The sequence below is a fragment of the Anser anser genome, assembly GCF_964211835.1.
Source record: "Anser anser genome assembly, chromosome: 1".
In the NCBI taxonomy this organism is placed as follows: domain Eukaryota; kingdom Metazoa; phylum Chordata; class Aves; order Anseriformes; family Anatidae; genus Anser; species Anser anser.
This window is the reverse complement of record NC_139720.1, coordinates 120,811,292-120,834,461: the sequence shown is the minus strand read 5'-3', so window position 1 is coordinate 120,834,461 and position 23,170 is coordinate 120,811,292. Positions and strand designations below refer to the sequence as shown.

General features: G+C 39.8%; 2 protein-coding genes across 2 annotated transcripts in view; one reads left to right on the top strand and one right to left on the bottom strand.

Moving 5' to 3' along the window:
• RPGR (retinitis pigmentosa GTPase regulator) overlaps window positions 1-15,966 on the bottom strand; it is a 61,098-nt gene extending 45,132 nt beyond the window's left edge. The window contains 6 exon segments of the mRNA XM_083808194.1: window positions 3-152; window positions 1,646-1,804; window positions 3,381-3,443; window positions 5,633-5,725; window positions 12,915-13,040; window positions 14,721-15,966. Coding sequence (XP_083664320.1) covers window positions 3-152; window positions 1,646-1,804; window positions 3,381-3,443; window positions 5,633-5,725; window positions 12,915-13,040; window positions 14,721-15,213 — 1,084 coding nt within the window. The 5' untranslated portion in view covers window positions 15,214-15,966.
• Window positions 15,967-16,164: 198 nt separating this feature from the next.
• The window catches only part of OTC (ornithine transcarbamylase), a 31,087-nt gene continuing 24,081 nt past the window's right edge, over window positions 16,165-23,170 (top strand). Inside the window, exons 1-2 of the mRNA XM_083808207.1 lie at window positions 16,165-17,297; window positions 17,532-17,637. Coding sequence (XP_083664333.1) covers window positions 17,282-17,297; window positions 17,532-17,637 — 122 coding nt within the window. The 5' untranslated portion in view covers window positions 16,165-17,281. The remainder of the gene's footprint in view (window positions 17,298-17,531; window positions 17,638-23,170) is intronic.

Genomic DNA, 23,170 nt, shown 5'->3' with positions numbered 1-23,170 from the left:
ACCTGTTATCAAGGCAGAATGATAATACCCACAGGATACTGACGAAACGGGTTTTCCAACATCCACTTGACAAGGGACACAGACATAAGCTTTATCAGCCAAGCCAATCTGACCTTCTGAATTATCACCCCAGACAAAGAGCTGTCCATCCTCTAAAATGAAGACACGGGAAGTTAACAGATTTCAAAGCAACAAAACTATACTAATAAAAAGTTAATTTACCTATTTAAGAAGCATTTCATAAGCTCTGTGTACAACACCACTAAACGTCATTATCTCAGGGACATAAAGTGATATTTAACACAATGCAACAAAACAGTCTGAAGTACGAGGGTATTCCCTAATCTTTTCAAGAGTGACTCAAAACACTTAGTGATCCACTGATATTAGACCATAAATAGCACCAGTACAAGAACATTCCTTCAAAAAGAGAGGAAGACTGAGAGTATAAGACAATTCAGTTGTCAGAGGTCAGCATGGAAACATCATGGTGAATTGGAGGCATATTCTCATTTCTAGTAGCACGTCACCACCTTCCTGTTCTTCCAAACCTATTCCCTATTCTGACTTTGGTACTCATCTCCCTTATTCTTTCCTTATCTTTCAGTTCTCTTCACAGGTTATTATATTGCCCAGCTTCATTTTGTTTTACTTGAACTATCACAATAGCTGTTCCAGTTTTATTAAGACCAGCCTCTGGTGACACAAAGACCAATGGCAGCAATAAGAAGCAAAAACAGGTAGTGAACAACGTGAAAAATCTCAAGAGTTTTCTAGAAGAGATAAGGCCTTCTCTCTGCATATTTCTTATTGGTGGGAAATAAGCTGTGAATAAAACACCTATCATACACAAAGCTACTGAGATGCTGCTTGGCACTAAAACCATTCAAAGTTCATTTACAAATCTTATGAGAATGTTCGCAATTGTCACAAAAAATACAAACCAAAGAAAAGCAGGCTAACATCTTTCTTAAATACTCCCCTGCTCTGTCACTTTCTGAAATCACAGCCTCAATAATTTATCCTAAACATGTACAGAAACAGTCGCTTTGCAACAAGTCTTGAGAAATTACAGGGTAATAAAGGACTATGGCTGAACATATTATAACTGTGTAGACTTCATCAAGTCATGATCATGTAATTTCGCATTGGAGTCATAGGTTAGGCCACTCTCAGAATTAGTAATGACACTGCTGTGTAGCCTGTACCAGCAGACCAAAATAACTGTAGTGAGAAGTAGAATTAGAGAAACTTCGTTTCTGTTAGATTCATGTTTTGCAGCTGGCTTCCCCGGAAATTAATTGGAGTTTTTCCCATTTGAGAGTACTCATACTGTCCTTCCTTTGTACAGATTCTGTAACTAGTACAGAATGAGACCCGTTGCAGGTCATTGCCCATGGAAAAGTTCCGTTCTCACAAAAATTTTAACAAGTTATTCAGCAGCCTCCCTTTACCACATTGTGTGAAATAGGCAATTGTCTATAAAAAAAAAAAAAAAGGAAAAGATCTTAGGTTTAATGGGGAAAGAAGACAGGGAGGCATAGAAAATATACACATACATGCAGACAGAGAGAGGGAATAAATGTTTCCCTGGAACACCAGGCTCGAACACACATAAATAGATTTTATTAGCTGTTGCTCTTACCAGTTACTGCTGCTGAAGTGTATGATCCAGCTGCTAGCTGTTTGATCTTGTGCTGGTTGGTAAAAAAACTAATTAAATGAAACGTGGTCCTTTCCTCTGTGTCACCTAATCCCAACTGACCTTCACTGTTACCTCCAGCAGCATACACATTTCCTTTTTCTGCATACAGAAAACCACATGTAATACACAGAAAGAGGATATTGTCAGCAGTGGCAAGAAGTCAGAGAAATTGCAGCAAGTAATTTAATTTTCTATGGGAAAACATTACAGAGAAGTCGGGGTCTACTGCCCTGAAATATTCTACAGTTGACGCCAGATGTTCCTGTTGTAATTAGCAGGGAGGTTTTCCTGCACACATTTAGATCGGAATAGTCGATAGGCCTTACATGTCTGTGAACTGTGTTCCCAATCATTTTGGAGGCTGATCTGAAAAGCAAGTATTACCTGAAGTTCTGCAAGAGTCCTCATAAAATTACTACCTGTGGCCCTAACAGCTGGAAGCAGCTCCTTCACTAAAGAATTTATAGTTTAATTAAGATAAAACAGGGGGAAAATGGAGAATGATGTCACAGGCAAGAAAATTAAAATCATATTAGTACGTAAATTCAAGAGATACATAACTTGATAGTTTGAAACAGTAGGAATGAAATACATTTTTACTTACATTTTTATTAGAAATCTTTTACTCATTTTAATATTCAAATCACTTTCATTAACTAGCTTTTATTTTGTTTTAGAATCTTAAAATTGAAGTTAAAGCTGATGATTGATATCTTTAACTTAAAAGAACTTCAAAATTTATATTTTTAATTTTAGTATGTTTCGTTTTTGAAGTGCTTATCTACGATGAAAAAGCCAAGGCTCATTAATAACACAAATCCAGACACAAATGTGATAAGCAACTAACATACAATTTACAAATGGACCATGCTATATAAAAGGTCACAAATTATTTAGCCAGAGTGTACACTAAAAGTGACTAATATTTACGCTGTGCAGTCTTGCATACTCAACTGATATTAAAATCTTCTGTTTTATTCTAATAGGCCTATTTACAATGCTCACGGTTTCCACGTATGTAAACGCCCTAATAAACAAGCAAATCTCTTTATCACATTACTGCAAGCTACAGCATTGCTACCACAAAGATGGCTATTCCATTACACAACTTTTAGAACCGTGACAATAATTTGCATCAATTCCCTGTATACTCTCTCCCTAAAAATGTATTTGTTTTCAATTTAAATTTAAAGTTTATTTATTTATATCTTAGTAAAGTAACTTGTCAGTGAAATTGCAGACTACCTTGTCTAACTAAAATGCAACAAACTTTGAAGGCCTCAAAACGTAATGTTCTACTATCTTTACTGAAATACAAAACTTCACACTAGTAAAGATACGTACCTTGTTAGAGGTAAATTTGAGCACAGATATATAAAAACATACCTATAAAGGACTTAAATTTAATATCGGTAATTGTTAGCCACACCTCAAATGCAGGCGACAAATTTTTTCATCTCTATACTATTAGTAAACTCCTATACAACGTTATTTTTAAATTCATTGCACAGAATAATTCAAGTATTCAAAGAATTGGATATCAAGAAACAAGTTTTAACAGCTCACTTAGCTTTTTTTTTTTTCTTTCCTGAACACTCATGGGGTTACCAATGTAATTTGGCATTAAAACGAAAGAAAAAATCTAACTTCAATATGTACATAGTATGTTACATACCTGTGTAAACTAAAGTGTGGTTTCTTCCACAAACAGCAAGTTTAGTTTTTTCTGGCTTTAAAGCTATGAAGTAAAGGCAAAGAAGAGGAGAGAAAAAGTTACAAACAGTCTGATAGTTGGTTTAACAACAAAATGTTCTATGCTCTAGAGAAGGCTGTGTTTTTTTTCTTATTTTTACCTAGAGAATGATTACAAGGTTAGTTGGCCATTTGATCTTAGCACATGACTCATTAAATCAGGATTCTCCTAAGAGAAGAAAGCAAACGTATCTTAAAAACTTATAGCTGCTCTACTCAGGATAACTTGATGATGACTACTTTATCCAAATGCCACATTCCACAGAATTTACCATTTACAGGATACGCCTCAAAGAATACATCAACTTGCAGTACAAAATGCATGCTTAGAGCTTTCTTCAGTTTTCATTAATAATACTGTTCTTAATTCACTCCTTCACTTCTTCCACTATTTTAAATCTTTAAAATCATACCTTTTTTTTTTTTGTCCTGTCAAACATACCTTCCCTCGTAATCCACAGCTACTTTCTTGCTAGACTTTTGCTCTGTACTGACTTTTTATTAATCACTAAACTCACAACTGGTAAGGGCAGTCTTACCTGGACTACTGCCTAAAATAACAGATTTTGCATATACCATCCTGACTTAATATCAGCTCAATTACCACCCACCCATGCATATCTTCTATGCAGTCAGGTCACACCAATTTACCTTATACAATACTCATGATGCTCTTAAAACAACATTATTTTTACATAATGTATTTTTTTCCACTGCACTGGTCCATGAGAAAGGCAACAACCATCATCCCTTTCACAAAAACCTTTTCAGTCCTTCCAAATCAACCTTCATCAGCATTGTAACATTCAAATTTAACTCCCTTCTCCTTCATACTGAATAAATCTACCTACTTAAGCCTGAACTCTCTCTGGTGTATCATACAGACACAAACAAAAATTGTGCAAACTCAGAACCCTACTTATCCTACTCGTCATCTACTGTTACTACCAGTTTAGAACCATAGTATTTCCAATATTAGTTTCTTCCTAAAATTTAATTTACTGCTTTATATCCCACCACTGCCTCCTACATCAGCCTGATAAGCTCAGCAGAAGCCCGTGCTCCCTAACCTCCCACTTACGCTAATCAATCACATCCAATGAGCCATGCAATATTGACAACATTGCTGGCAGTTTTTCATAACCAATTACATTAGTCTCCAGTTAAACTCCAGAACTATTTTGTCAGAAAATGAGCAGCCACAACTACTTGGCCCTGAGCAGAAACTGAAACGTGTTTTTGCAACCCCACTCCCAGAGCCAACCGATGTCTGAAAGCTGGCGAGAAAAGCTCCAGGTCTTTCTCCTGCTGCCTACTGCCAAGAGAGGAAAGATACCCCCTTGTGACTTTCTTCAGTGGAAACCAGGTCTCTTTTGAATTGCTGTCATCTCTCTGTTTTTTGTTTGTTTGTTTGTTTTATATCTCCATTGCAATCTGACAATAAAACAGAACTTGATACCCTATCCATTCAAGCCAAGGTAAGAATCAATCTCTCACATGGCTGACAGAAGATGTGAACCCGAGAGTGGCTGCATTCTCCCTCTGAAGTGAAATAGGGAGAGGAGCAGATAAAGAATAGTGGAATAAACTAAATTAGGAAGAAAACAGCTTGAACAAACACAGTAATTTGTTTTCAAGCAATAAACTAACAGATTGATCTGCTCACAGAAAGGATGAGGATAAACATTTAAATGTGAAAAGGAATGTGTTAATGGGATAGATCTGATTTGACATAAGTAAGGGGATAGGGAAGAAAGTATTAGTTTTGCTTGACAAGACAGAACTGGCTAGGAAAGATTCAGAAGATAAAAGAATGCAAAGAAAACATATTTTACAGCATATGAAGGAATATGGACGTTCATTTTATTGTTTTTCTACACTTCGTACAAATATATTTCCATTTATGCCTCCTCAGGCACATCTTACACTTGCTAAAAAGATGAAAAAAGATTGGATTCTATGTATCTGAAGTTATTTTCAGACACAAAAGGACCCAGAATCTGAACTGAAGGAAAAGTAGCCAGGTTTCCTTTTAAACTATCTTTATGAGCTTATGCAGTAATATGCTACACATGATGAGTAAAGAAATCAGTCTGTTACTCTGGAACTGCATCTTATAGAGCACATTTTCACAAGGGTAACCTTTCAAAAGGACAAAAGAAAAATTAAACAAACCTTTAACACATGTTGGTTTGCTGACAGTATTCTTTGATCCTAGTCCTAATTGGCCCCAGTTGTTACTGCCAAACATGTAAAGTTTACCATTCCCTGAAAGAAAAGGCACAGTTAGAATTCGTATGAGCGTTTGAATATCTCACACAAGATGAGATGGTCATTCACACACTATGCTATTTATTATATCCTTTATACTGGAAGATTCAAAATTAGGCACTTCCATACCTAAGTGTAAGCAATAATTACTATCCTTGTGATTTTTCAACATAAGAGTAGTAATTGCATTGTGTATGTGTAAGAAAACCCCTGCCAGAAGAAGGGACAAAAAAGCAGAACAGACATCCTCTCCTTTAACTACAGCACAGATAAAGCACTCATCATAAAATAAAAAAAGTGTACTCTTGGACAGACCCTGGAAGCACAGGAAGCACAGTCACTATAGGGCTACTTGTAAAACAACAATACATTTATCTGAGCACGCACACTTTTTACGTCAGAGACAGGGATGAATAATGCAGCTATATAACTAACACAAACACAAAATTCTAATATTCATTCAATTCTAATATTCAATATTCTACTGGGGAGGAATGGTGGTTGTTTGTTTTTTTCACTGCTAAATTTCTTCTCTTAAAATGATTTACAAATTTGCGCTTCTACAGAACATAGTTTACGATACATTTTCAAATAGGTGCACAAGTTGTATGGGTTTTCCTTTGGACGTATTAGGCCTACTACAAGAGCCTTTTTGCTTCTCTGCATCTTCCATCATGGATTAACAAAGTACTCTGCATATAAAGAAGAAATGTATAAAAACACCATGAAGTCAGGGAGTTTTGTTTGCCTAAATGAAAACATCAGATTAGAAATCTTCAACAGGTATAATGCTAAAATTTTATTTCCAAAACTGTTATGACATATCATTGAATTTGCAGATTTGACCATTACCAACAGTGAACTGTTGCAATTCAGAACAGTCCATTATTTTAAGAGGATGGTAAATGAACAGATAAAATTTTTTTCATCAGCCATGCAGATCAGACTGCCAAATCTCACTACTGGCAATACCTTAAAATGAATGAATCCCATTCCATTTAATTTTTTAAACTATTACCTTGTGTAAAGCTCTGAAGTTCACATCCAAAGATAAAACCCCTCCTTCAACGTAAGCCTTTGCAAACAACAGAATCTGAGTTGTCAAAAACAACCCAACACCACAAACACAAAAACCAAAAATCCCTTTTACAACTGTTAAAACAAGATTGTTTACTTTTGCTCCAGCTCTGCAGGTCTTTGTAAGTTAGATTCCATCATGGAGCTGTCATGTAAATAAAATCCCGGTTACCCTAGCCATCAATTATCGCATGAGCATAACACATTTCCACATAGCAATGCCAAAATATTATGGCTGTTTGTACTTGTCCTGGTTCCAGTTAGGACAGAGTTAAGTAGCTCATAGTAGCTGGTAGGGTGCTATGTTTTGGATTAGGATGAGAAGAGCGCTGATAACATGCTGATGTTTTAATTGTTGCAGAGCAGTGTTTACACCAGGCCAAGGACTTTTCGGCTTCTTGCTCTGTCCTGCCAGCGAGCAGGCTGGGGGTGCAGCAGGAGCTGGGAGGGGACAGACCCAGGACAGCTGACCCAAACTGGCCAAAGGGGTATTCCATACCATCTGACGTCATGCTAAACAATATATAGGGGTGGCTGGCCGGGGTGGGGGGGCCGGCTGCTCGGGAATAGGCTGGGCATCGGTCAGCGGGTGGTGAGCAATTGCATTGTGCATCACTTGTTTTCTTACACATTATTATTGTTAATACTATTACCATTATCACTATTATTATTATTATTGTTATTATTATTTTCCTGTCTTAATAAACCGTCTTTATCTCAACTCACAGGCTTCACTTTCCCGTTTCTCTCCCCCCATCCCAGAGAGGGAGGGGGGAGGGTGAGCGAACGGCTGTGTGGTGTTTAGCTGCCAGCCGGGTTAAACCACAACAGTACTTCAGTAGCACAGGTTCCTTGTGAAGGTTCTGAATGTGATTTACAGAGACTTTGATATATGATTTGGAGATTTTTAAAATACAAGAATACTGTTACAAAAATCCAATTATTTTCTTAAATATAACCACAAAGTTTTTAAAAAATATGTTCAAAATGAAACATAACTAGTAACCGGAGTCTCAATCCAATTGTCAGATTTGACAATTTATGGAATATTGGGCTGTGTGTCAACATTACGTCTTTCCAGTAAGTTGAAAGGGAAAAAATTCTGAGGTAAAGGCAACGCTTACCAAATTTTACTAATAGCATTTGTATCACCATCCCAATTTCGGTAATGCAACCATGCCAAAACACACGCAGAGGTGTGTCACTGAAGGCAAAACACACCGTGACAGAGAAAATTTTATTAGCAAATAGCATCCTACTTTGTATCCCTACTTTATACTTTTTAAATGCCAGTGACGATGGTAGTACTTGTGGGAACACGATGCCAAGTTGCCATAATTGGGTTTAATCACATCCTTTTTTATCTATTCAGAATTCCAGCAGGTCATGCTTTTAATCCTATAATCTGCTCTTTCTTATATCAATCTTTAAGTTCTCAGACATTGCGTTATAAATCAAGAAGCTTAACAGATGAGATTTTTTTATACATATATTCTTTACCAGCTGAGTGACAGCCTTTTATAATTTCAGGCTTCCAAGACTTAGTGTAATAGAAAATAAGAAAACTGAGACGTATGTAATTCAGACAGTGAATAAAAACTAAGGCACTAACTACAGAGAAGCCATATCAAATGCCTGTAATGAAGCAACATTTCTGGGTCCCTATACCAGACCAGGTTTTAGAACAGGCATAACGTGGCATCAGAACTGGCCAGGAAACACTTCAGAACTTTGCATGCAAAATGCCCTATTTTCGTAACTGTGTACCGAGTAATCTCTAGTCATCACCACAGATCCACTGAAGTGAGAACTACTTTCACAGCAGGCAAATAGGCAAGGATCATTTCAAAACCTTGAAACTCCAATTGCTCATGCCGTTTTGCATCCATGTTAGAGCAGATACACACAGCCCATGGCCATCTGCCACAGGGAACAGCAGGCAGAAGACTGGTCCAGCACAGTAAGATTACAATTCTGGGCAAAAGAAGGGATACAACAGGGTATTAAGAAAGGGACTACCTGGACTGTTTTGGTGATGAAAACATACACCAAACACCAGTCTTCACCCTCCTCCTGATGCAAGACTAGGCTATTTCTCCAAAGTATTTATGCATTGGCACATCACCAACGTTACACCAACTCCGAGCTATTAACAAAAGCAACAAGATGCTTACATCTTTTGAAACAGCAGATTTTGTAAGAGACTTCAGGAAGAGGGTACTAACCAGGATATTTCCCATATGGTGGCTGCTACTATCATTGTGATTCCTTAGAACCCCGTTTGTCATGTGCAACCCTGGTTCATGAAGCCTGGCTATAGGCATTACTCAGCAGCTGGGGAGTACAAGCTGAAATACTCTACATGCTTCATAATATTAACAGCCACCCATCCATCCCTATTCACCTATGTTTTAGGCATTTTACCCCTTGCTTCCTACATGGTATTAGTGTGGGATAGAGATAAAATGGGGAGAGTACATACAGACTTTGAACATTAGGACATTCTGTTAAGAAGCTATATTGAGTATTTTGGACAGAGTATCATATGCCAGGCGTCACGATTTTTTTTTGTATTTATTTGTGCTATTTTGTTAATAAACTCTTAACGCATCGTTTGAAATTCGTATACAATTCAAATACATCTCATGAAAATGGGAATGACATTAATTTTCTTAGGCAAGTCACAATATTCTCAAAAGTTTTATTGAGCAGTAAGAACAGTCATGCTTAGGATATTTAGCATCATACAAACACAAACAGGACAGTATGTTGCTTGCTCCTACACATATCAAAAAACTAACACAAACATGTAGTAATCCTCCTCGTTTTCCCCTTACAGCTGAGTGCAAAAGACACAGGAGTCATGTTCTGATGGCCTGCCAGCAGGCAGAACGAATAGAGGAGTTTTAAGTCCAAAGACCTGGAGGGATTCCAATGTCTCTTTTGTGTAAACTGTTGAATATTTAATGCCTTACATAACTTGAAATTATATGCATACTATCTTGTGCTTCTGCGTGAACCTCCTTGAACTCCTGTTTTTCCTTTTCATACTTCTTTCTTTCCTTTTACCCTCTTGCACCAGGGGCTTCAATTCTCTCCAGAGCTCTGAGTCCAGAAGATACATTTTCTGCCATCACCATTTCCCCCTTGTTAACTGGATCAGTCTCTTCGATCAAATGTGGGCGATCTGCCTAGGATACTCTAATTAAGGCCAACAAACAATAAGACAGCTGTTAACTTTAAGAGGCTTGTAGAAAATAAAATTATTAATAGAAAGGTACTGGAAAGAGATCCTTAAAATATGGTTAATGTCACTTAATTCATACTAGTTCCCAAGAGGATGAATATATTCCTTCACAAAGCCTACAGTTACAAAAGATGCAGGGAGTGAACTGTCAGTGAACTGTTCTTGGGCCACAAAATAGAGGAATGGGGCAAGAAATTTTGTTAAACATATTACAAGGGATGCTGGAAGAAAACTGTTCAGACAACTGCTTAAAAAAAATGAACATTTTAGTCAAGATTGTGCTTAAGGCAGAAAGAAAATGAGGAAGGAAATACAAAAATTCAATCCCAAATTCCAAAAGTAGAGGAAGAAGTGTTTCCCTGACTAGCTCAACAAGCCAACTCAACGTCAGCAAGAAACTGTCACTGATTCTTTAGATTCCAACATACAGCCATGGTATGTAAATGCAATTTATTTTGGACTCAAAATCCTAACCTAAAAAGCAAAGAATAGTTTTTTTTATATTCACTTTACACTTTTCTCCCCAGAAGTCATATGGGAATACTGATGTTGGATTAGATGAAAGAAGTATTTGAAATGTTCTGAATACTTTGAATGCTGAATATTACTTCCTGTACATTTTCTTCATTTGCATTTAGTCAACATTCAGTGCTAGATGTCGCTGTCTTTCCTGCCCAAAATCAGCTGTAAGGCATGTTTTGAGTCAGTTTGCGTGACAGTTTTGATTGTTGACACATTTTAATATAAATCTGATGCATTTCTATCAGATTTGAATCTACCTCATATTCCCACTGTCCCCTAAATACATAGTTCCCCCTACTCTTCCAGGGGGCGGAAAATAAAGGAGTGTGAAACGCTGTGACCAGTAAAGACTGAAAGTAATATGAAGCATGCAGTACACACCTGCTTGAGATACCTTCCCTTCCTCAGCAATGTTTGTCTTTTCTTTCTTCCAGGTCAGGTTCAGATGGATTTCAAGGAACTCCCGCTTTTCTACATGGTCCGCATCCTTCTCAGTAAATTCATTACCACCATGCACTTCTGTGGCTCTTTTATTCCAGGTGTTATTGCAGTTCAATGTCATTCACCAAGGGCTTTAATTCCACTGTATCATCCAACTCCATCTAATGGCAGAAATGTGTGGTGCACATGTGCATGCACAGGTGTGAAGAAAAAATGAGGGACAAAGATTTTCTCTTTTCCTTTTTTACCATTTGTATGACTCCTGCAGTTTCAATCCCTTTGTTCAGTGTTGGTCACCATTTTTCCCTCACTTTTGCTTCTACTTTATCATGTCCCAAAAAAACTTTTGATATCAGAGATTTATTTTTTTTAATTCATGTTTCTACAGTTCCCTCTCTACAAAAGCTTTGGGAAAAGGATGATCTTATCTAGAAGTACCCCACATGACTTATCTGCACACTACCACAGCAAAGGCCAGCTAGGGAGACCATTTTTAAAATATGCAGTATATGTTAAAATATCAGGGAGGTGGGGAAAGAGATGTACAGAAATGGCACTACGTGCAACCCTATGCAAGTTGACTTCTTCAAAAGCTTTATTCAAGTGGCCACTATCACAGGGACATGGGAATTAGTGGATTGTTGCTGATTAGTGTAACAGTGCGGGCACAAGCACATGCTGAGGGAGTTAAAGGAGGCAATTTAAATTGACCACTCTGAAACTGAGAATAATACTAGTGTTATTTCAAACTGGGTGTGGGCATATGAAGGGATACACTAAAAAAAAGTCAAGAGGAAAATTTCACAGTGCCCTAGGTTATGTTCTGATTAATTTTATGCAACAGGCAATTTAATAGAATGGGTTCAATCAAAAAAAAAGTGTGAAGTTTTGTTCAAAACATAATCTATTCATGCATAATTCATCTTCTATGAAGTTAGGCTTGAAAATTTCATTGTATAATTTTACTTCAAATTGTTCTGCAGTCCATGAAATCTATAATCTTCTTTTATCACGCTTGGAACTTTTCATTCTAAAAAATCCAGCATTTTCAACTTTGCTTGGGGATATAGCAGGGAAAAAAAAAAACTTGAGAAATTATTTAATGAGCAATGACAAAGATACAACACTGGGTCCTGATGAGGAATAAATGTACTTTGATAAAAAACATCCTGAAAATATGCAGAGGAGGAATTTCATGATAAAAAAGTCTGATTATCTATCTAAAGGTGGTTGTCAACATAATTAACACACGTTTTCATCACAAAAGAGCAGTCTTTTTCACATAAGAAACTGAATGAACTCTCCGATGAGTATTGCTTCCAGCATTTCAAAGAAATTAAAAGGAACATCAATAATGACGGTTCAGCGTATTGCTTCTGAGCTTCTCTGAATGCTTTTGCTATTTATTTCTGATTTTAGTAGGATTTTCTAAAGTTCTTTGAGTTGTTCTTTCAAGGGTTGTTTTCAGTTGACAGTTAACTGATAAGGCAGAACTTCCTTTCAGAGATACAATTTTATCTATCATTTCAGGCAGATTCCCAGTGAACTTGTTGACTGAGTTCAACAGATACTGTTTACTTCCACAATACAAACCTATATACTGAAGACTGTCTACTGGACACCATCAGATTTACAAGAAACATTTAAGCTGAACAAGTTCATACTTATTTTAAATCCAACATGATACATTCAGTTATTACAGATTCACTCATGACAGTTCCTGGGCACGTCTTGTGAAAACCTTCATTGACTCCTGTTAACTTCAAAGGCATCCAACAGCCCCAGTGTGAACAGTTCCCTCTCCTCTCCACATTTCAAGTATTACCTCAGAATTTAAATAAGAATCCAAGCTGTCCAAATGTATAACCTTTTATCATACACACCACTTCCAATACTGACCTGTAACAATAGCGGTATGTTCATCTCCACATGATATATGTACAGGCTTGTCATTTTTGAACCAGAATTTGCTAGGAACATTTTCTGCAAAGCTGCTTTTTCCAAACGTGAAAACAGCACCTGATTCTAAAACATAAAAAAAAAATGTCAATTTTAGTGGATATAAATTTTTCCTCAGACATTTTAAAATAGTCATTTCCTATTAACCCAATTGCACATTCTAGTTACCTATCTTTTTCCTTAAAAAATAAAAAAATAAAATAGTGGCTGAAGTATTTTTTTCCATTCTGTTTCATCAAGACTATCTGATTTTCAGGCTCAGATTTTAGTCCTTCTGATACTTCCTAGCTTCCGTGAATTTCCTAGAAGAACAGATACTGCTGACGATACACTGTATTCTGAAGACACACAAACTTATTTGAAAGTACAATGTACTTTATCACTACCCCCTAAGAAAAATTACTAGATGCATAAAGAAAAAAGAACTCTGACGAACTGCCCCCGAAAAGTACAATCAAAAGCTCATCCTGAAAGCAGGTCGAGACAAAGAATTCTCACTTACTTGAATTCAAACAGGTTTTCCAAATTGGATTAGAGAGAGAGAGAGAGACACACTGTAAAGAGGTGACAGGCTCCAAACTGACCACTCCTCCTCACCCATCTGAAAAGATACATGTGCTCTAAAAATGGCCCCCTAAAATCAAAACCCTCAGCCTTCAAAACACGGGTTGCCACAACTGTCCTTGTTCATAAGACTACGATATAAAAAAGCCCAAAAAAACCCACCCCACAATGAAACCCAAACAGCTCTTCCTCCCTTGTAATCAGGTTGCTCAATTCTTTCCATTTTTAAAAGTGCCAGCACCATTGTTTTAAAACACACAACATTAACTATTCATTCACCCTTTGGTCAAGCATTTTGTCAAGCGTTTGGCTCGACACAGAAAACATTCATCCTACGGGGAATAAATGAACTTACAAGTTAAATCATTTGCCAAAATGCCATGCAGCGCGGTAAAGCAAAATTAGGCCTCCTATTTAAAGATGTCAAACCTTGCGCTTTAAACACCTGGGGGGGGGGGGAGGACACACACAACTATTCTTTGCAGACTTTTTTAACTGATAGGCTATGGTAACACACAGAGGAACACTAGGCTGCTTCTGTAGAAGCACATATAATTTAATAATACCATTGCTTTTGCTGAAAATATATACACTGAAATGTTTCGTTGGTATCAATGGTCTGCACCCCAGCTCCAAAACCCGAAGCTCTCTCTTGAACTGTAAATCTGACACTCCTTTTGAAATGGTTAACATAAAAGCTTCCGATATTACTGGTGAGATGTGATTTTATGCACCACATTCATCAACCATTTACAGAATTGTATTTACTGCCCCTTCAGCTGCCTGACTTTTATTGAAAACACACCTTTCCGCAGACAAACTCAAGGCTTTAACGTTTTGTTTCGTGCCTTTTTTTACCCAGATAAGCCTACACTCACAGACATGCCAACAGCAGGTATCTGAAAACGTGATTTTTGTTTCGGGTTTTAATCCCCAGCCAGCCAGCCGAGCTGTATATCGAGGCATGCATACTGCGATCTGTTAGGCACTAACGCCAAAGCAGAGCTCCCCAGCTCATTTTCCTTTTCGCAACGTTAATAGGAATATATATGAATAGATATATTTCGGGGCCGGAGCAGCAAGAGGCCGAGGCCCCCCCAGCCGGCAGCGGGCCGAAGGGAAGCGGCTGCGTGTCCGTGTGTCCGCCCGCCCCCCCGCCTCCCACCGCCCGGCGGCACTCACCGGGCACCGTCAGCTCGGGCTCCCCGGCGGGCTCGGCCATGGCGGCGGGCGGGCGACGCTCGGCCCCGCGCCCCATGCGGACGGAAGTAAACAGCGGGCCTGCCACGGGCAACGGACATAGAGAGCGGCGCCGCCCCGCGCCGCCCCGCACCGCCCGCCCCGGGGCTGCCGCCGGGATGGAGGACGGGGGGCGCCCCCTGACGGCTGGCGGTGGGGCGGTGGCGCCGGTCCCGCCGCTCCCCCCGAGCAGGGCCACCCAGAGCAGGCTGCCCAGGGCCGTGCCCAGGCGACTTTTGGAGATCCCCAAGGAGGAGCCCCCACAGCTCTCTGGGCAGCCTGTGCCAGGGCTCCTCACCGCACAGCACAGAAGGGCTGCCCGGTGCTCAGAGGGAGCCTCCTGGGCTCCAGTTTGTGCCCACTGCCTCTGGTCCTGGTGCTGGGCACCACTGAAGAGCCTGGCTCCGTCCTCTTTGCACCCTCCCTTCAGGGACATTTTGGTCTTCCTCCTGTGGCCTGTCCCTGCCACTGGCTCCTGAAGCAGACATCCATCTGTGTGGCGGCTCTGCCTTGAGCTCCCAGCTTAGCCAAACCTGTCCCCTCATAAGCTCACTGCTTTCGCTGAGTCTCCTGAGCTGCCATCCCTCGGCCACATAAACAGAATATAGTTCAGAATCTTTATTTTGCCACCACTAGGATGCTGCTGTCCTAAGAAAGAACTCTTTTCTGTTTGGTGGCTTGTGTGGCTTCACCGAGGTGTCCCTCTGAAGTTTTCTGACTGGGTACGCAAGCAGACATTCAATCTTCCATTCAGCCAGTGATACTTAGATAATAACAGCGGTGCTGCAGACTCTTCTCCCTTTGCACTGTCTGTCTCTGAGGTTTGTGGGAAAAGGTCTGCCCATTCCTTTACTGTAGTATTCCTGTTTTGTAGGGAGCAACTGCAGTGCCCTTTCTGTCAAGCACCTACCCAGCCCCTCTCCAGGGCACAAATGAGACATTTCTTGGCTGTAGTGCCCACCACATGGCACAAAGGACTGCAGTTGTAATCTGAAGCAGACAGCAAGGGCATTGGTTTGGGAATTCTGTGTTCCAGGCCCTGGCATTTAAAATGCAACAATAAGAGCATATGGGTTGAGACATACTGGTGTAGATAATAATGTAGTGTAAATCTGTATTGATAGAGAGAAAAGTAGCTTAGGATAAAGGAGTTATATTGATATTGGCATCCAATATGAATATGAACCTGACTGGTCTATTAAGCTATATGTCTTCTGTGAGTTTTTCAAGACTGCACCTTGTGAATACCACTGGAATTTCAATTGCTGTAATTGGATTGAATGTGTTGCTTTCTCTTTTTTTCCTTTCTCAGTTCTTAATGCTTAAAATCATCAGCTAAAATGGTCTTAAACCAAAGACAGAGTTTAAAGCAGTGATGTTCCTCCTGCACACCCTAACACCCTAATAGCTAACAATATGCCTCAAATTATTCAGCACTGAAGGCTTTTATGGCAAAGTCCCTCAGATGCCTTTTTAGTGGTGCTAGTTAGTAAGTGGTAACACATTCAGCTCATGAATATTGCTTTTATTTTCACATTTGAGGAGCAATGAAGAAATCTGTTCCTTTCACTCCATGATATTATTAATATAACTTTGCTGTATTGTTGTACTTTGTTGAGGGAATACGTTAATTTTAATGTCTGAAAGGCAACACCTTTGTGAAGGTAAACCCCATGCAATCCTTGAAAACTCAGGAGAGCTCCTAGTTTATATTAATTACATTGGTCATGACTGACTAAACGTGGTAAGCTGTGATTGTACCATGAGAAATGTGTTGTAATCAGGCATCACAGCTTGAGTGTGAATCTTCGATATTTAACAAATGTATGTGTATGTTTTCTGGTTCCCAGTCTTGGTGCTGATTTTCTCTGAAAAGAAAGAACTGTTAGTAACAAAACAAAACAACAAAAAAGGCAGTTTGGACCCTGCTCCTCTACTGACCGTGTACTCAGAAGCTGACTGCTGCTGCCTCTCAAGAAAGGAGGTGTCAAGGGTCAGTCTCCTGCCAGCTCAAAGAGGAGAGAGGCTTTCAGTAATCGTTCTTTATCAGCCTGCTCATGCCCTCCTAACCTGAGGCACAGACCTGCCACCCCTTGGGTATGCAGATCTCACTTTGTCCCTTCTGGAGAGGAGATCAGCACTTGCGCCACGATGAGCAGCCACCACCAGCCACCTCTCAGCAGGATGCGGCAGGCTCACCTCACGTGCAAGTAGCCCTATGGACTTGGCCACTCCAGAGGTGCCTGGTGCCAGGGATGGGGCTGTCCGGTTGCCACCAGCTACCGTGTTCCTGGTGGGGCAGTGGGATGGGCCTTGGCTGCCAGGCCCTGCCCTGCCCAATCCCATAGGGAGCCCTATAGGCCTGGCCCCCAGCCCCAAGCAGCCCTGTTCTTGCTGTGCCATAACAATTCTTCTTTTGCTTTCTTTTTTTTTTTTTTTTTTTTTTTTCCTCTGTTAGGACATGTTCCTGCACAGATATTTGACAAACATGAAATTGCTACGATATGCTATTGACACAAGGTATAATATGATGGTCCCAGACAGAAGAGCACAAACTGTGAGTTGTGCAATGGACCCTGTGAAAAGTCTTTATCTGTCGAATTTTATCTAACCAAGGAAAAGATTCAATATGAGCCCTGACCAGGCCTGGCCCAGACTGGAAAAATCGAAGATAAGATTGTCTGTTCTTCATAGTATCCTCATTTGCACAGTGGCTGCTTCACACAACTTCATTTCTGTTAACTTTGTTTTTAGGACTGAGAGAAATCTACTGTGAAAGGAAGATGCTTTTTAATTTGAGGAGCTTTTTCCATATTAAAAAATTAACGTGGAACAACAAGCATCTGCTGCGACATTTTTGGTAAGTTAATCCTTTTCTTTTGTCTGGCATTCAGTGACATTTAATCAGAAAACTGGAGACAAAAGCAATTGAATTCTGTGGAGGAGTGAGAGATATAAGCTTCTGCTAGCATTTTTAGTGCCCTTTTGCCTTCTGAGGCAGCAAGCTTTGAGTCTTTATGAGACTGGAGGATTTTTCCTTTTTATATTTGTGAAATCTTGTTAATTCTTTCCATGGGATTTAGCTTCAAAACCAAGAAAAAATGTTGCTTCTTGAGTACAGTGTGCTCTGCAGGTACAGTATTTGATAAATATCTAAGTAAAGCATGGGAAATCCTTATGTACTGAGACAATTATCATGATCAGTACTGGGAGGGGAAGGGGGAGTGTGGATTATCTCCTTGAAGCTGCAAGGTGAATCAGCTTCAGAGATGGTGTGGGGTTTTTTTGTTATTATTATTTCTGTGTACACTTAAGGCACGTAGGAAAAGCATTATGTGATATGGGATTCAAAATTAACCAAGGTGACCCATCTGCATAACCTCACTTGGATTCTTTCTTCAACCACATCAACTTGCCCCTCCCCTATGGCTTCAGAAAAGTACCTCTATGACACTGTTTCAGTAAGCTGTTTCTAATGCTTGTCACATCTCAAGAATCAAGTTAAAATTAAAGGCCTGAAACTTAATGCCACATCTATCTATTTTTGTGTTGGTGTCAATATGAATAATATTAGCAGCATTTATAACAAATGATTAGTGTTAGAAAGCAATATACAGGAATTTCATATAAACAGAAATCCTAGTACGCAATGGCATTTTTATGTATAATTTCTACATTACATCAAATGAAACACAAACGTTTTCTGAGTTCTTTGGTTTATTTGTGATAGTTTTAGAGTGGTCCTGAAGCCTGGGTGATAATTTTTTCAATGGATTTATGGATTTTCACTGCTGGTAATCAGTGGGAACTTTCTCTGTTTAGCAGCGACGATAGAAAAGCAGGTGTGGAAAACAACTGCAGTAAACCCAGTAAACCTGGTTTTCAAAAATCATCCAATTTATTAAGCTCCCTGTATAATGTTGTCATATATATTTTTTTACACTATATCATAACATTGGCATAACCTATCAATCACCACTGTCTTATGAACATTACAAGTTAAGCACACCATGGCTGATATCACAAGATAACGTAATATATATCAATCGATATGCTAGTAATCCGAAGTAATTTCTATCCCTGCTCAGAAGGAAATATGCAACTGCTTGACCTTGCATTTCTGCCTGTTATATTTTAACTCTGGTTTGTTGTCTCATGCCCCTTAACTGCAATTCATTTGACCACTTCTGCCTTTGTTTCTGAGGTTGGGGACAAGAGAACACATTTCTGAAGGTCATAGCAATAAAGCAGAATCATGATGGGAACACATTGATCAGGAAAGGATCCATAGTCCAACTTTCTTATAGTTTGACAACAGCAGATCAGGTCAGCTATATCTTTGCTTAGCCAAGTCTTGAAAATCTCCAAGGATGGTAATTCCAAATCCTTTTTGGATAAACAATTTTAGTGTTTCACTGTCTACTAGTGCAGAAGTTAGTGGTAGATACTACTCAATACACTTCTCAGTGGTGCCAAGTGGTAAAACAAGACCTGTGAACAGATGTTGCTGCTTGGGAGGTTATGACTAGGCAATTTCTGTAACTCCCTTCAAGCAATTGTAGGTTGCCATTAGAAACTCAGGGAGCAGCAGCACTGAAGACTGGAAACAAAAGCATCCATCCATCTGGATACATATAAGTCTATGGGGACTGATGGGATTCATCCCAGGGTACTCAAAGAGATGTTTGGTATCATCACGAGACCTGTCTCAATTATTTTTCTATAGTCTTGGGAATCTGGATAGGTCCCAGTTGACTGGAAGCTGTCAAATGTTGTCCTGATTTTCAAGAATGGCAAGAAAGGAGATGCTGGTCATTACAGGCCTGTGAGTCTCAGTTCAGTGCCTAGTAATATTATGAAGATTATTCTGGGAGTTATTGAAAAACACTTGAATGGCAGCGCAGTCATTGATTATAGCCATCATAGGTTCACAAAGGGAAAGTCCTGTTTAACTAATTTTATTTTATTTTATTCTATTACCTTCCTAGTTGACCAAGGGAAGCCATTTGATGTAATCTTTTTGAATTTCAGCAAAACTTTCAATAAAGTCTCTCACAGTGTCCTGGACAGAACATACAGCATACAGCTAGAGACATACATAATACAATGTGTGAACAATTGGCTGGTAGGTTGGGCTCAAATGGCTACAGTAAATGAGATTACATTTAAATGAGGCAGCCAGTCACTAGTGGAGTACCCCAGGTCTCCATTTTAGGGGCAGTTCTCTTTATTGTTTTCATAAATGACCTGGACATTGGACTCAAAAGTTTACTAAGTAAGTTTGCAGATGACACTAAATTAGGAGGAGCTGTGACTCCCTTGAGGGCAGAGAGACCTTGCAGAGAGATCTTGATAAATGAGAGGGCTGGGCAATCACCAACTGTATGACATTTAACAAGACCAAGAACAGGATTCTGCACCCGGGATGAAGCAATCCTGGATATATGTACAGACTGGGGGACGAGAGGCTGGAGAGGAGCCCTGTGGAAATGGATCTGGGGGTTCTGGTTGACAGCAACATGAGCCAGCAGTGTGTCCTGGCAGCCATGAGGGCCAACCATCCCCTGGGGTGTGTCAGGCATAGCACTGCGAGCCGGTCAAGGGAAGGGATTGTCCTGGTCTGCTCTCTGCTGGTGCGGCCTCACGTCATGTGCTGTGTGCAGTTTGGGGTACCACAGTCTAAAAAGGGCATAAAGCTAGTAGAGAGAGTCCAAAGGAGGGCTACAAAAATGGTGAAGGGTCTAGAGGACAAGCCGTATGAGGAGCAGCTGAGGCCCCTTGGTTTGCTCAGCCCAGAGCAGAGCAGGCCGAGGGGAGGCCTCATGGCGGCCTGCAGCTCCCTCACGAGGGGAGCGGAGGGGCAGGCGCTGAGCTCTGCTCTCTGGGGACAGCGACAGGACCCGAGGGAACGGCATGGGGCTGGGACAGGGGAGGGTCAGGCTGGGGGTTAGGGAAAGGGTCTGCACCCAGAGGGTGGTCGGGCACTGGGACAGGCTCTGTAGGTCATGGCACCAAGCCTGCCAGATTACAAGCAATGTCTGGACGAGGCTCTCAGATACTGAGTTTGATTTTTGGGTGGTCCTTTGTGGACCTGATGATCCTTTTGAGATCCTTCCAAGTTGGCATGTTCTGTGACTGGAAATGATGCAGTGAAGGAGAATAGAGTGACCATGCAGCAAGCAAGTGCATAGATGTTAAAACAGGATGAGTATTTTTTCGTTCCCCAAAAATGGATGGAGCAGCAAATCCCTCTTCTGAGAAAATATTTTTTAAAAGGTCACGTTCATTAAACTACATTTCCTTCAGAATGCACATATTGAAGTCATATCCAATCGCTTGAATATCAAGCTAGAGCCTTGGTATTCACAGGAATGGATTTCAATAGCATACCTTGGCAGGCTGTTTTTCAAGCAATGGTGGAAGCTACGTGATGCATAAATGCCCAACCTTTCTTCTAATGCCAGGTATATTCTATTCTGCAGCTATCAAATACAGAAGTACAGGAAAGCATTATGTAATAATGCTCTGTAATACCCACTTCAGTTTCAAAAACGTGGCATTTGGGCACTTGCTGACTGTTTCTAAGTTTCCTTCAGTTTGGAGGCAGGCATAGAGACAGAAGGATAACACTTAGAGAAAAATATGTAACTTTATTTTACTAATGATTGTATTGGTGTGAACACTAGTCTTGATGTCTTGGAAATGTGTGTTATTATTTTAAATGTTACTGACAAATACGTATTAATGAAGTCATGCATACAATTCAGATTGCATTTCACTTAAGAATCACTTTTCAGTAACACCGTAAGAAAATACATGGGCAACATCACTCTAAACTTAGAAAGCAAGAAATCCATTCCCTTTTCTGAACAGTGCTTCATAGAAGTCCATTCCTCCTGCAATTTGAGGACCTGTGCAGAGACTGATTGTAGACATTGATGGGAACCTCTGTGGTGCTTTATGCTCAGCTAGCTTAGTGGTGGATCCTCTGGCCGTCTGCATAATCTCTGGAGCACATTACCCTGATATATGACAGCATGTACTGAGCTCCAGCAAAATTAATCTCCAGGGCATCTGTATTTTGTGTGCTACTTCTTCAAATATTCTCCACGTTCCTGCTGTTACACATAATCCTTTTCACTGTGAAAAAAGTCTTCTTAATAATGGTGGTGGTATAATGTCTATCTAAAGAACTCTTAAGGGTGTCCAGAAAGAAAAGACACAACATTCAATTAAAGGAAAAAGTTCTGCTACATGATTTGAAAAGTCATGCAATTTGTACTGCGTTGTCAAATTAACAGTAATAATGTTTGGTGCTATTAGTTTAAGAGATGCCGTCTTCTCTGTTCAGTTTCAATTTGAGCCTATACAACAGAATTCTGCAGAAAAAGTCCATTCCTTCAGATTTAACCAACACCAAAATCTTTAGAAGCCACATAGGCCTATCCACTACCTGAGCTTTTATTCATCGGAATTAACAGAAGAATGAACAGAAAATATGGTATATTTTCCTGAATTTTCCTAACTGTGGGCTCAGAAGCATGACAATGGGCAGGTGGTGTAGCTGAGCCTGGCCTCGAAGGTGAGCTCAAGGGGAACCTACTTGGAAATACAAAACCCGTAGCTGCAGAAGCAGCTGTTTGCATTGCTTTGTACTCCATTCCATCAGATCCGCTTAAAAATGCTGCCTTTAGTTAAAAAGAAATATATGTTTAGCTTGCACCCATCCAAAACTTCAGCAAGAGTACAGTGCAATCTGTGTTACACTAAGGAGGGCTGTAGATACACTGCCAGAGAAGGAGATAATCTGTCACTCTATTCTTAATCTTAAACCAGTGGAAACACAGGCTTAGACTCAACTGTTTCATTAATACACCTCACCTAAAATAACAGAAATTATATTGTGAAACTTCTGTGGGTGATTATAAACATCCCATTCCACGTGATTCAAAACTCATAAATCTGGCTGGAGGTACTGTACCCTCCCTAAGTAAATAAACTATACATGTTCTGAATGTCTGGTGTGGTAGGAGAAGGGCCAGAGCACATGGCTATTTTGTTAGTTTTCAGTTTGGTTACCCTCATCCCCAGTGCCATGAGTACTTAAAAGACATATATAAAAATGCCATAATATGTATATATGGGGGTGGAAGATTGCACGTGTCTTACCCAACCACAAAACATGCAGGAGGGAAAGAGAACACCAAGACCAGTTCTTCGATGTTCTGTGCTCCAAAGGACTGCTTTATATTCTCCTTGTAAGCCATTTCACCGAGCCCTGAGTGGCTACGCGTTTGGCTTTATTTGATTAGGCAGCACACAGTCAAGTCATACACGTAAGAAGGCAAAAGAAGCTACATCTAATGTACGGTGTATAGTACAATTTGAGACGC